Source organism: Sylvia atricapilla, chromosome 27 (genome assembly GCF_009819655.1).
Source record: "Sylvia atricapilla isolate bSylAtr1 chromosome 27, bSylAtr1.pri, whole genome shotgun sequence".
Classification (NCBI taxonomy): domain Eukaryota; kingdom Metazoa; phylum Chordata; class Aves; order Passeriformes; family Sylviidae; genus Sylvia; species Sylvia atricapilla.
In genome coordinates this window covers 494,342-508,821 of record NC_089166.1, presented here as the reverse complement: position 1 = coordinate 508,821, position 14,480 = coordinate 494,342, and the positions used below count along the sequence as shown (strand labels likewise).

At 54.6% G+C, this 14,480-nt stretch overlaps 1 protein-coding gene across 4 annotated transcripts in view; it reads right to left on the bottom strand.

The window, feature by feature from the left end:
- Positions 1-1,199: 1,199 nt before the first annotated feature.
- The window catches only part of KANSL1 (KAT8 regulatory NSL complex subunit 1), a 76,117-nt gene continuing 62,836 nt past the window's right edge, over positions 1,200-14,480 (bottom strand). For 2 of the 4 annotated variants that reach the window (XM_066336855.1, XM_066336854.1), the window contains exons 6-15: positions 13,190-13,379; positions 10,436-10,601; positions 7,316-7,498; positions 6,831-6,989; positions 6,371-6,522; positions 4,849-4,967; positions 4,237-4,294; positions 3,767-3,879; positions 2,294-2,540; positions 1,200-1,613 (exon numbers count right to left, since the gene is read on the bottom strand). In XM_066336855.1, coding sequence (XP_066192952.1) covers positions 1,341-1,613; positions 2,294-2,540; positions 3,767-3,879; positions 4,237-4,294; positions 4,849-4,967; positions 6,371-6,522; positions 6,831-6,989; positions 7,316-7,498; positions 10,436-10,601; positions 13,190-13,379 — 1,660 coding nt within the window. In that variant the 3' untranslated portion in view covers positions 1,200-1,340. The remainder of the gene's footprint in view (positions 1,614-2,293; positions 2,541-3,766; positions 3,880-4,236; positions 4,295-4,848; positions 4,968-6,370; positions 6,523-6,830; positions 6,990-7,315; positions 7,499-10,435; positions 10,602-13,189; positions 13,380-14,480) is intronic. The other 2 variants (XM_066336857.1, XM_066336858.1) reach the window with 2 other exon arrangements.

The window sequence follows — 14,480 nt, the reverse complement described above, 5'->3', positions numbered from 1 at the left end:
TGTCTGACACAAACCCACCTCGGGACCCTCCTGCGGCAGCCCCTGGCTCACGGCTCCACTGCCCAGCCCCACGGCCAGGGGATGGCTCCACTGCCCAGCCCCACGGCCAGGGGATGGCTCCACTGCCCAGCCCCACAGCCAGGGGATGGCTCCACCTGCCCAGCCCCACAGCCAGGGGATGGCTCCACTGCCCAGCCCCACAGCCAGGGGATGGCTCCACCTGCCCAGCCCCACAGCCAGGGGATGGCTCCACTGCCCAGCCCCACAGCCAGGGGATGGCTCTACCTGCCCAGCCCCACAGCCAGGGGATGGCTCCACTGCCCAGCCCCACGGCCAGGGGATGGCTCCACCTGCCCAGCCCCATGGCCAGGGGATGGCTCCACTGCCCAGCCCCACAGCCAGGGGATGGCTCCACCTGCCCAGCCCCACGGCGAGGGGATGGCTCCAGCAGCAGCCACAGCCCAGCTCCAGCTCAACAGCCTCACCCCAAGGGGCAGCCAAGTGCCCCGGGAATTCTGCTCCTGCTCCAAGCATCGGGGACTCTCCCCCTCCTGCCCTCCGAACACAGCACGAGGTGCTGCCAACACCCACACCTGCCACGCCAGGCTGAGCGTGGAGCACCCACGAGGTCCCTCCTTTCCCCCTGCTGGGAATGCAGCCACAGCCAGGGCTGCTCCAAACCAGGGCAGAAAGGCGGCAGAGGTATCCCCAGGGGCAGAGGGAGGATCAGGGAGGGGACAGAACTCCCCCTTGGGATACCTGGAATTACAACCTGGGGCAGGAAAATGCAGGAGGGTGAAGTGCAGGTGGGCGCTCTGCAGGTGAAGACAGCCGGACAGTGAAGGTTGCAATCCCAAGACATCACTTTTCACCACTAATTTCACTCCACTAAAACCTTTCGGGGGCGGGGGGGGAGTGGGTTAAGAGAAAACGACACCCTTTTGTTGGGAAAAACTATCCCCGAAATCTGCTAGTCAGCTAAATCCTGTGCTCTAGTTTTATACACCTAAAGGAGGAAGGAAAGGGGAGGGGGTCTGGTGGGCTGCTCCCCTCCCAAGGCTTCACTCCGCTGGGAGGAATCTGGGGGCTCATTCATGTGACGAGGAAACATGGAGAAGGAAAAAAAAAAAAAAAAGAAAAAAAAAAGAAGAAAAAAAAGAAGAAAAAAAAAGAAAACAAAAAAAAAAAAGAAAACGAAAAACAGTTTCTAAACTCCTTAAATTCACTAAAAACTGTGAAAATTCCCGGCAGGATGTTTGAATATCAAACGCAGATTTTGGAAGCTTTAATGCCAAGAGTTAGTTCTGTGTGTTGGTTTGCTCATGTCTCCCCGTGTGTCTCTATCTGTGCGCTGGCCGCAGGACTGCGGAGCAGGAGGAGGAGGAGGAGGAGGAGGAGGAAGAGGAGGAGGAGGGGGGGGCCAGCGGGGGTCTGCTCTTGAGGCCGGCCAGGCTGGGCGAAGCCGAAGTGCCATCGCATTCCCGGGAGGATTTGCTGCCCGACGTGCGGCGGGTGCAGCGCGACAACCGGTCCTGGGGGTCTGGCGGCTCCTCGCACTCCGTCCGGGGGTCGTAGGAGAGCGGGAAGGTGCGGCGCTCCCAGGGCTGCACGGCCTGGGGGAGAGAACCGAGTGCTGCAAAGCCGGGACGGGCCGCCCGGCCTCAGCCCTCGCACGGAGCCGGAGGTCAGAGCTGCCGGCGGGGCACAGCCCCAGGCTCCGACAGCGGGGCACAGCCCCAGGCTCCGACAGCGGGGCACAGCCCCAGGCTCCGACTGCTTCGGCAGACCTGGAGGCAGCTCCAGGCGGCGCCGACCCCGGCAATGCCTCCTGCTGCCCTGATCCCACCTGGCCCCAACTGCAGTGATCACACCTGGCCCCGGGCAGTGGCCACACCTGGCCCCCTGCAGTGACCACACCTGGCCCTGCTGCCCTGATCCCACCTGGTCCTGCTGCAGTGACCACACCTGGCCCCGGGCAGTGACCACACCTGGCCCCACTGCAGGGACCACACCTGGCCCCGCTGCAGGGACCACACCTGGCCCCGCTGCAGGGACCACACCTGGCCCCGGGCAGTGACCACACCTGGCCCCGCGGCAGTGATCACACCTGGCCCCGCTGCCCTGACCACACCTGGCCCCGCTGCCCTGACCACACCTGGCCCCGCTGCAGGGACCCCACCTGGCCCCGGGCAGTGACCACACCTGGCCCTGCTGCCCTGACCACACCTGGCCCGGCGCTCCGCACTGCCCTCACCACAGCAGGGTCACCTGCGGGGCTGCAGCCAGAACCCACCTGCTCGTCCAGGCCGGCCTCGGGCGTGGAGCACCGCGTGTCCTCGCTGGACAGGAGCCGCAGGGAGTCCCGGGACAGGGGCGTCAGGGGGGCACAGAGCAGTTCGGGGCTGATGGGGCTGCGTGGTGAGTGGGTGTGGGACACCTCCAAGTGGGAGTGGTAGCTGCCCACCTCAGGGGATGCTGGCTGGGGAGTCGAGGGGTTCCCCAGCTGGGGGGTCGTCCGGCCGTCCGTGGATCTGTAGGACCTGAGACAGGAGCAGGTTTGAGAGCCCGGCCGTGCTGCCTCACTGCTGCTGATCCCACCCCAGGATCCTTCTGCCCTGATGGGAACACGAGCAGGGAATGCCACGGCCCAGAGACAACTCGTCCAGGCCCATTCCTGCCCCATTTCCACTGCCTGGTGCATCACTGATGCTGCTCTCCTGAGGCTCTGTGTCCCACACATCTCCTACACTCCCAGTGCTGCACAAACACCGTGATGAGAAACTCCCTATGACATCAAGACGCTTCAAAGTGTTTCCTCACACCAGGTGACCCCTGGCAGCAGCTCAAGGGCTGAGTGCAGGGAATCAGCAATGCTGGAAATGCAGCAATTTCAGCAGTTGGGAGCGGGAGGATCACAGTGAAACCCTGAAAACTCAGATTTCAACCAAGAATTACAAAAGTCTGATCACCAACAGAGTCCAGATAAAAACCCACAGGCTACATGCAGTTCCCAAATCCACGTGCAACTCTCCAAGATGAACTGCAACAGCAAGTGACCAACAAGGACTTCAGATATAAGAAACGGGCTAAAGAAACAGGAAAACATCCCACTCTCCAGGAGCACTGGGAACTGCAGCTGCAGAGGAAACAGGCAGCAGCACGAGTGGGGTTTGACACAAGCCACGTTTGCACCTGCAGAAGCTCATGTAGGAGCCCTCAAGTGGCAGGCACTGACTGGGCAGAACCAAAACCCAAACAGCACCAGGGGCAGTGACAGAGCTGTGGCTCAGCAGCCACAAAGTGACTCCAGGCAACCAAACCCTCGGTGATGGAACCGAGAAGAGCAAATCTCTTTCAGTGCAGGTTCATGATGAGATCAACAGCTGGAAACAGTGGTGGTCATAGACACCCACTCACAAGGACACAGCAGAAAGTGAACTGAGTGTCCAGTCCCTGATCCTGCAGGAATGAAGCCATCACAAGCCCCGTGCCTTCCCCAGGACTCCTGGGCTGGCACAGCACCTCCCACACTTCTGGAGCACAAGAAGTGCCTGAGAAAGCAGATGGTGCAGCTGTCTGCAGCCAAACTGGGCTGCAGCTTCATCCCCACCTAACCAAGACCGTGTCCTGCTCCCACACGGGTTCCCTCAGGCTGAACGATGCCAAACTGTTCAACACCAGCAGCAGGTTTCAGGCGTTTTTGTGAGTGACCCCCTGCTCCCAGGAGCTCCCCGTGTGGGATGTGGCCCTGCAGGTAGGGCTGTACCTGCTGCCCCGGCGCTGAGGGGGGACACTGGTGCTCCAGAGCCACCGCGCCCGCTCCATCTCCTCACACTTCCCGTGCCGAGCTGCGAAGGCTGAATCTGACAAGTCCTCCACCTGGAGAGGGAAGGGCAAGGGTTTGGTCAGAGCTTTCCTCTTTAAAACAACCATCTCTGTGCAGTTCTGCCAGCACTGGCTGCAGGGAGAATTTCAATGTTTATTGCTGAATTGTCGAATGTCCTGAGTGGGAAGGGACCCACAGGGATCATCCTGGCCCTGCACAGACACCCCAACAATCCCACCCCGTGCCTGAGAGCGTTGTCCAAATGCTCCTGGAGCTCTGGCAGCCCTGTAAAGGAATCAGCACCAGCTGCTGGTTCCCTGCTGAGGTCCCTGCCTCTGTCCCCTCCACAGACACTCCTCAGTTACCACCAGCCTCACCTCACATTAGCCAGGAAATAAAATCCTTCTTACCTCCTCGTTGTCCTCCTCAGGGTTGGCTTTCAGAGCACTGATATCAACTTCACGCCAGCTGCAACACAACCACCATGGGCATCACTCAGGGCACAGCTAGAACCAGGTGCACAATCCCCTGCCCACCCAACACTGATCTTTGGGAAAGGGAAATTCCTCCCTGCCATAAGGAGCAACACACTTCGGCTCAGGCTGAAGCACCAGACCTCCTTGGTGGTGTGGTGGCACAGCTGAAGCTCCCCGAGGGCAGAGGAAGCAGAGCAGAGGCTGCAGTATTTCCTTCTCTTCCTCCTGCCCCGCTCTGAAATGGGCCAGGGGAGAGCACAGACAACCAGGAGGAGGACAGGGAAGTTGGGATGGGGCACAACTGCAAGGTTAAGCCAGCCCAGGCAGCTGGGACCTTGGGCTTAGTAACAGGACAAGGAGACAACCAGGACTGAGTTTAAATTGAGCAGACACTGAGCTGGGTAGTTGGCTTTGATGGCCAAGGGACCCCCAGAGAAAAGACTCCCTAACTTAGTCTCCAGCAATGCTGTGATCAGTTTTCCAGCCTTGCCCTTATCCCAAGGAAGAAGCAAAGCACTCTGCCTCCCCCTGGGGCTGGGGCAGTACCTGGGGGTGAGGATCTCCTTGTACTGCAGCTTCTCCACGCGGGTGGTGGCAGCCACGGACATGGGGATGACGATGTTGTTTATGTCAAAGGAGCTCTCACCCCTCCTCCTCCTCGGCTGCTGCAACACAAGAACCACGTGAGAAAGGGATTTGGGTCTGCCATGTGGGAAAGTCATCGATGGAAAGAGGACAAAACGGCCTTGTCTGACCTACGGACACTTCAGAGCCAACAGCAATCTGCATCAGACTACAGTTCGCCAACCACCTGCTCCAAGTCCTCTTCCCAACCCAAACTCTACTGCCCTGCAGCAAGGAACCCCAAACCCCAGGGTGTGGCTGCCCAGAGAGGATTGACCCTTTGCTTGGGGAGCACACACACACCCGCAGCCGCCTGGGACGCTTGAACACAGGAGCTCCACCCCTGAGCCCAGAGCGGGGAGCCCAGGGCCTGGAATCCTCCTGCTGGGAGAGGGAAACCTCTTCCTCTTGCATTTCTAATGAGCTGGTGAAAGCACAGGACAAGCAGCAAGAGAAAACCAGGGTGGGTGTGCAGAGCCAAGGAAAGGCCTTCCTGAGGTGTCAGAGCTGCTGAGATGGGCTGTCCTCTCCTCCAAAACACCAAGCACAATCACGCTGAACCGCCACTGGGTTCTACTGACACCATGATGTCACAGCTGGTGATGGAACAATGGAATTCTGCAGTGAAGGAGCCCAGTGGGGACACAGAACCTCACAGCAACAAGCCTGGAGCAGGGGGTTTTCAAGGAGTCCTGCTCCATTGTCCCTGGGTCACATCCAGCTCAGGCTTTGGCCCAAACTACCAAATGGGGTGGCCAAATGGAAGCCAAATTCTTCACTGGACACCTGTGAGCTCAGCAGAATTCAGTCTTTCATTGAAGGGCTTTTGCTAACGTGGGGCTGGGAGGATGATGGTGTCTGGTGGAGGAGCTGGGCCCTCGCCCTGTCCTGGAGCAGTGGGAGGGACTTTCGCTTCTGCTCACCCACACAGCTCACCAAGGTCCCACATCCTGCCATCCTCAAGCACTGTGTGAGCCCGAGTGTGCCTCAGAAGAGTCCAGTGACTGCTGGAGACTGTGTACAGGTGGAAGGGAGATCTCCAGCAGCACTGCTGTGCCCCAGCCCTGTGACCCCGAGCCCGTTCACAGCCCAGGGACACCAGGGCCACTGGAGCTGTCCCAGGGGCAGCAGCACTGCTGGGGCTCAGCTCTTCTCCCGGCAGCCCCACACTGCTTCAGAACCCAAAATCTGGATGCGGACCAAAGCCAAGGGACTGCTGGGAATGGGAACATTCCCCAGAGTCGCTCAGCTGATGGTGAACCTGGAATGGCAGCTGCCTGGCTCTGCAGAGCCAACACACCCAACAGCCACCCAGCAACCCCAGCAGCAGCTGGACCAACGGGTCCAGCGTGACGAGAGCATCACGGAGCACTCCCCAGCCCAAAGCTAGCAGCTGAGGCCCCACGATGGAGCAGAGCCCCTGCAGGAGGCAGCAGATACTCACAGCGGCGCTGGAGGTGCCCTGGGAAGTGGAGCTGGCGGGAGCAGAGCCCTCGGAGGAGGTGGAGAGCTGCCGAGCTATGGGGCTGTGAGGGGTGGGGGTCACAGCTGCTGACAGGTAGCTCGGGCCACCGACGTCCGCGTGATGCTTCAACACTGCACAGGGAGAGGGGGGGAAAACGAACAACAACATCAGCAAAAATACCCAACCCACCCTGGGGGGTGGTGGCGGACAGGAAAGGACCACGTGCACCAGAAAGGGCCGGTGCTGAGGAGCACTTTGCAGGAAAGAGAAGCGCCTTCTGAGGGGGCTGCCCTGGGGAAGAAGCGGTTTAGAGCACACGAGGCATTGCTGCGGTGGCGACTCGGCCCAAAGCAGTGCGTGCCCCCGTCTGTGGGGCAGAGAGGCTGGGGATGCAGCAAAACCCAAGCTCCCCCCGAGACACCTGCCCCTGGGGGCCTACCTTCACTCCTCTCAGATGAGCAGTCTCGCAATCGCTTTTTGTCAAAGGCAGGAGGCTGGGCAGAGCGCTCTGGCGCTCTCTCGGCCTTGGACACGGCCGAAAAATCGTCTAAAGGCGGCCTGTGTGCCTTGTCTGCTTGGGCTTTTTGATGGGAGCGCTCTGAGGAGGGGAACAGAGAAAGAGCTATGAAATGCCTGCTTTCACCTCTCTTTCTGCTGGCACAGGAGGCTCGGGGAGAGTTTTCCAGCTCCACCAATTGTCCACACCCATGGGGGTGCTGGGGAGACGCGCTCAGACCTGGGGCACTGCTGTGGGCACGGCTGACACCGGGCACGAGAAGGTCCCTACAAACCTGAGCTGCACCTGCACACACCTCACCTGCACACACCTCACCTGCAGCCCTACCACAGCCCTGCCTCAGCCCTGGGAGCAGGGCTTGAAGGTATCACCCTCCTCCTCCTCTCTGGGGCAGGGGCAGCACTTACTGGCCGCGGTGAAGAAGGAGTTGACCAGCTTGTGGCGGTCCTTGCGCGCGGGGTCAGCCAGGCTGGGGGGCACGGGGGCTCTGTGCTTCAGAGACAGCTTCTTGGGAGCTTTAGTCTTCTCGTAGGGTTTGTTCTGCCACTGGGATTTCAACATGCTCTGGAAGTGCAGGCTCGTCGGCACGTCTGCAGGGGATACAGAACGTGTAATCCAAATTAAACGTGCACAAAGAGCTGTGGCTCCATCACCCCGTCCCAGTGCCCCCAGGAAGAACAGCCCTTGATGAACATGAAAGCACAGACTGTCAGACCCTTCCATACACTCTCCTCACTCCTCAGGAAGGACCTGCAATAAGTCCCAACATTTCCAATCTACAGGTCTTTGTGAAAAGGAAATTCCTAAAGGATTCCCAGCCCAAGTGTATCCTGGCAGGAGAATATCCTGTGTCTTCACCTCTGAAGGTCTCTCATGTGGCGCTATCTCAGATCTGACTTCCAAGAATCTGAGGTATCTCAGCACCAAATCTGGGCTGGAAGAGAGAAATTCAGCCTAAATCCTCCATTTCAAGCCAAGCCAGAAGCCAGGCAGGTACTGCAGCACGTTAATCTGCCTGATGCAGCACCTCAACCATGAGAAGTTGCATGTGACCACACCTGAGAGGCCCCAAGGGCAGGAGGAACTCCTGGCTGACAGCTGAACCCCTGTCCAGCATTTCCCTCCCAGTTCCAGGGACTGGAAAGGCCCAGCAGATCCAGGCAGGCAAAGAGGATGGAGCTGGCAGAGCACGGGTTGGAGCTGCTGGGGACTTGGCTCCCTGGAAAAAGCCAGGACAGCTTCATTCCAAGGACCCTGATGGTTAGAGCTCCCACCCAAGCCCTGGCTGAGGAAGGGCAGTCACAGGGTGATGGCAGCTCTTTGGCCATCACTGCTGGCTTCTGGGGACACGTCCCAAAAAAACTGAGAGAGGCCAGGCCAGTCCTTTAGGGATGCTGCCAGCCACTGGAATGGTCAGACCTGGGGAAAATGGCCTCTGCTCTCTGCTCATCTTTTGCTTTCTGCTCCCAGTTCACATCCCACACCATCTGTGGAAGGAGGGGACAGGTTGAAGGGAGGGGGAGAACAAGACAAAACGCTGTCAGCAGAAAGTGAGTTCTTTGCTGGTTTGGCAGTGCCCTGCTGGCAGCAGTGACAGCATCCCTCCTCCCCCTGCTCCCGGGGAAGCAGTGCAGGGCTCCCAGGGACCAGCAGATGGCAACCACAGTGAGCCCAGCCTTCATCCTCCCGCCAAGGTTATTACATCATCCAAAAATTCCCAGCCAGAAATCAAACCGACCAGGAAAAAAACCAACAAAAAACCCCCCACACCACCCTGGAAGGAAGGGGACAAAAGGGAGCAGAGAGCACAGGGGTTAAAGGCTTTGCTGGCTGTGTCCTGCCTGACAGGGGATATGTGAATAAATGATGTTTTCCTCCTGCAGTGCCTGGCAGTTTTGCCCTTGGCAGACTGCTCTGGAGATCCCGGCTGGCACCAGGAGCCCTGCTCAAAGTGAAAGTCAGCACATGCTCACAGCTCCAGCACAGCTCCATCCTCCAGGAATCCTCCCTGAGCCCCTGCACACCCACCCACTGCCAGCCCCTGGGTTAGTGCTCACAGGACAGCCCTCAGTGCACACCGACAGCACCAGGCACAGCCATTTCCCCACCTGAACACGTTACCTGGCTTTTCTTTGGGACAGGAACCAGCCCCATCCCAAAAACCAACCCTAGCAAACTGCAGTAAGCATTAGTGAATAAAAAAAAAGTTCAGCAGTAGGGGAAATTGGTATTTCTGCACAGATGTTTTCAGCTTTACATCTCTTAGTTTTAAATTCAGTTTTTTAATCTCATGCAGCCAGAGCAGATCTTCTGCCCCGTGAGCTGGCTGCAGGGAGCCCTGGAAATGGGAAGAATATGGGATAATTTGCCTGGTGCCTCTGCTGCAATAGCACCCAACAGGTTGTCTCCCCACTTCCCAGGATATTTGATTTAGCACTACAGAGGACCACAAGTGCTGTGAAATCAGAAAATAAATCCCTGCCTCACGAGTTCATTAAGTGCCTTGAACACTCCTGATCAGAGCTGTGTCTTTGGGAGAGATCTACCTAAAAATAGCAGCAATTTACTATTTTAGTCTGGTTTAAATATAGTGCTAATGAAAGAGGCCACATTAATTGCTCCCAGACACTCCCTGCACTTCCTACTGTCACATGAAGTTTGTGAAAAGCTGGAATTTGAACCCAAGCACACACATTAGCCCAGTGACTTATCCCAGACCCTGACACCCCCATGGGAAGCCAGGACACACACCTTCCTCCCAGCACGAGAATCCCAGAGCTTGGCCAGGGACACCTCCCATGATCCCAGCCTGCTCCAAGCCCCATCCAGCCTGTCCCTGTCCCTCCCAAGGATGGGGCAGCCACAATTTCACACCTCAAGCATCCACAAACTCCCACCAAGGGAAGGAACCACTGATGCATGCACTGTCCAGATCTCCTGATAAAAGCACCAGTTCAAGAAGATTCTGGAAACTACTCTTCCCTTGGGAAAAGTCCCTACACATGAAATCTGTGAACAGCCCACGGTCAGGGTTGGTTAATTATTCTTCTCAACGATGATTAACCCTGAAGCTGTCACACAGGAAATTGAGTGTCCTAAGGAACATCCCTTCTTGCTGTGCCTACTGAACCATGGAAGATCATTTTCAATTCCTCAGAGGTCAAAAGGATTTCCTGTCACAAACCAATCCACAAATCATTTTATACAGATGGACAAACTCATGGCAGCAAATACTTCTCAAGTGGTTTAGTGCCCCGAAGACCCCAGGGCCAGGTCCCAGGAAGGACTCCCAGGCACTGCTTGGCCTCCCCACCACGAGTGAGGCTCCAGGTCGAGTTTCCCAGAACACAGCAGAGCCCAGGTGTAAGGTTTTCCCAGACCCTCCTGCTCCAGTGAGGCTCCAATCCCAAAAACCCTGCAGATGAAGGGGTTTGGCTGCACCCCATCACATCTGCTCTGCCCCTGGAAGTCCAGGCCACCTCCAAGCCCCCAGTGACCCCCCAGTGACCCCCAGGAGCCCTGCTCACCGTCTGGGAAGGACAGCACAGGATGGATGCAGGAGTCCAGCTGGGAGAGGCGCTCCAGCAGAGGGGTGTCGTACTGGATGTCCGGCGTGGAGGGGCTGCGGGTGCCACACAGGGCACACGAGGGGTTGATGTCACAGCTGCAGCGCGCCAGGCTGCCACGGTGGGCCTGCAGGGACAGGGGACACGCCACCCCTGAGCTGTGACAGCTCATGGGAGCAGCCAGAACACAGCCTCACCTCTAACGCTCCTCGTGTGTTTGTATACAGAAACACTGTACGGGTATGTAAAGTGTCTACAGTCAAACCTCTGTGTGATACAGTCTGCATCTTCTCTTCGTGTATTCAATATATTCCATTACATTTTAGTATCAATAAAAATCTAAAAAATAATTTTATTTCTATATAATTTATTATACTGAATAGCTGTTATGTGACATTTATAAATAACTTAATAAAATTATACTTATGCGTAATATAGATGTATGGTATATTCAATATTAATTACACATATTATGTATAATTATGATGTGTATATATATATGTGTGCATATATATATTTATGTGTGTGTATATAGATGCACACATACACACACCTCTGTTTTCTCCTCTACCTTGTACAGAACCTGTTAATTTAGTCTGGCCTCACGAGAGGATGCTTTCACTTTGCATAAACACAACTGAAAACTACGACTTACCAGCACAGACAGTTTAACAGCTGCTAAATTTGACTAAAAGTGTTTAATTTTATCTAGGTTGAAACCTCATTTATAAAAACCATGAGGCAGCACAATTCTGCTGTCAGAGAAGGGGGACAGAAGCCATTTTTAGTTCCAGTGGGTCAGAGCCATCATAATTTGCCAGGAGCTGACACTTGCAGGGACATCTACAGAGTGACAAAGGTGGTTCTCAGCCTTGCTCCTTAATCCAGGACTGTCTCAATTCCCAGATTTATAGACTTGATGCAGACTTCATTGGTGTGAAACCACTGCAGACACACAACTGGGCATAAAGCCCACGCAGAGAAAACAACCCCTGAACCCCACCAAAATGGAAAAATAAAACTGGATCCTGCAGAAGCCTGTCCTGAGCCCGAATTATTCAAATCATTTCCATGAATGACTTGAAGTATGGGAGAGAATATCCACAGCAAATAATACTATACTGGGAAGGGCTGCTTGAAGGAAAGAGCTGGAAAGCCACTCCTGGTTACAAGTTAAGATAAATTATCTAAAATAAATCAAATATAATTCACTGAGGGCAAATGCAAGAAGCAAACAGTGCCCAGAGAAGAGGAGGAAGGGGTAACTGAGCAGTTACGTTGGTACCTCTGGAAGTTTTGCCCAGAGGATGTGATGGATGCAAAAATGAGCATGAATCAGCAGGGCTGTACCACTGCTGGGAATTAAATAATTAACAGAAAATAATAAAGGATAAGCCCACAGGGCTTTCTAACCAGGATGGCTGTGCAAGGAGAGAGGCAATCCTGCCTCTCTGCCAATGTGTGAGCTGGAGGGCTGCCCCCACCTTTGGGCACAAATTCCCATAAACGTGTGCACCAAATTGTGAGGGAAACAATAAAAACTTTACAAGATCCAAAACTCCACAATGCATTTGTAAAGTTCAATTCACAGCCACTTCTGCTGGGCAGGAGAGTGGAGGCAAGTGGACACGGTATTTCTGGAGCACGGCTTGGCCATGACTCAGCTGTCTCTGGAATGGCTGGAGGAGCACTCAGAAATCCCCTGCTCTCTGGCACTTCATCCCTGGAACCTCTCTTCTGAACCATCTCTGATTACCAAATGTATTTGGTGACAACAACGAAGATCTAACACAGAATTTACACTCAATTCTTCAAGCGCTGAGTGCACAAGGCAGCATCCACCACGAGAAAGTTCATCAACTTCCAAATCACTGAAGATCTTGGAAGCAGTCACTGCAGAGCTCTCCCAGAAATACCCCAGATAAAACTGCAGATAAGTGATCAGTTAAAGCTGACTCAGCTGAGCAAGAATCTATTCTGCTCAGAAAAATGCTGCTTTTGGAGCTTCTCTTTAAAACATCCGCAGAGTGAAAACCCCCCAACCCTTGTGGGAAAGTCACACTTGAAACACTTTGTCTCAAAGGTAAGTGGATTTTTGCCATTATGGCTCTGCATGCACAAATAAAGATCCTTATTTCCTCCATTTCTCACTATTTTCCCTCCAACTGACAGTTTATGGTATTCCTAAGAGAAAATAAAAAGAATTAAACATGGCCCTTCCTCATACAGGCAATAAACTGTATTTCCATTGAATGAATTCTGCATAAGGGAGAGAAGTATAAAAAAAAAATAAAAAACCCAAAACAAACAGAGACAGGGCATTCATCCCAGGTATGCCTGGGCAAACAGCTGTGGCTCTCCCCTGAGCAGCAGCAGCCAGTTCCTGGGGCTTTGCTAATTCCTGTGTCAGAGTTAAGGCTTCCTGAGACTTGACTTCTCAGGGCTTCTTTCTCCTGCTCAGACTGTGCCACACTGACCTACCTGGCCTTGAGTTCACCTCAGGCTGGGTTGGCTTAAGAAAACTCACGAGTTCAGCATCTTCCCTCCCTAGTGACAGCTAAGAAAAAAAATCTTCCAACCTGTTACAACCTTCTCCTTCATTTCTCCTTTGTCTCCCCCACAGCCCTCAAAGCCCTGCTCCTCCTTCCTGTTGCTGTTTTGGGGTTTTTTTTCCCACCTTCACGAGGGAAGCCAGAGCAGGAGCAGCCGACTGACCTTTTTGGAGAGGGGCACGATGGTGCTGGGTCTGACGAGGCGGCGTTTCTTGCAGCTGAGCACGGGGCGGGTGCGCGCGGCCACGCACGTCCCGTCGGCGGGCACCGGCGCCAGGCGCTGCCTCTTGTGCAGGAGCTCCTCGGCGTCCTGGCCATCTCCCTGAGCGTGTTCTGCCAGGCCAGGCTGCAGACTGCCCCAGAGCACGGCAGGAGGAGAGAACCCCGGTTATTCCTGCAGCGCTACCGGCACGTTCACGGTTCACACCCGAGTTTAGAGCGCTGCACTTCGTGGCCTAACAGGTTTTATTAAAACAACTCCATTTTTTGCTTTTACTTCAGTCACCTTCTGCTCTCGCACGACTGAACCTTTGACAAAATACCTTTGGAAGCTCGGAACAAAAAAACCAGCACTGAAAGCCACTCTAGACCTGAACAGCTTTAACCCCAGAATTTAGCTTCCTCCAGAATGAGTTTGGGGAATCTTAGGACAAGAGGTTTTCCTGAGTCTAAATGCCAGAGAACAAGTAGTTTTATAGAAAAAATATTTAACCCTGATGCAAACTTGGTTCTGATGAATATTTGAGACCTCTACCCGTGCCAGCTCTCAGCAGTGACCCCAGAAAGGTGCAGTGTTAACATCAACCTCTCTTAGGCACAAAGGCTGCAGCAGCCCTGGCATCAATACCCCGTGCCCTGAGCAGATCCCAGCGCAGCAGTGCCTCATCTACGAACCTTTTCATGTCTATTCTACAAGTGTTTCATTTCTAAAAATGCAAAACATTAAAGCCCTGTGGTCTAAGGCTGCGCAGTTCAAAGGCTACAGGGATACAAAGGGCTCTGTTACAGCCTGCAGTGTTCCAGCTGCAGCCAGGGGCTCCTTGATCTGCTCGCACTACATCGGTGCAGGATCCATCCCTCCTTCCCTTTTCCCCCCTCTTTTTCCCTGCCTCCTCAAGGCACTGAGCAAGTGCAACATTTTTCAAGGGTTTTCAAGTGGTTCAACCCCACAGCATCGGGGAATGTCTCTCACTTGTTTTCATTTACCCACTTCAAGACTTTCTCAACAGAAGCAGCCTGGAGAAATAAAGAATTTAGGAAGTTTTACTGCCCAAATCAATAGGATTCCTCCACAACTCCAATAAAGTGGGTCAGTGCTTACAGATAATTCTTCAAGCAGGGCATTAGTACCTTTGAATCACACAATTTGCAGATGTATTAAAACTACTCATAAAGAAACAAGTTTTGCCCATGCTCAGTGCACAGCTGCCTGCAGGGCTTGTTCATGTAAACAC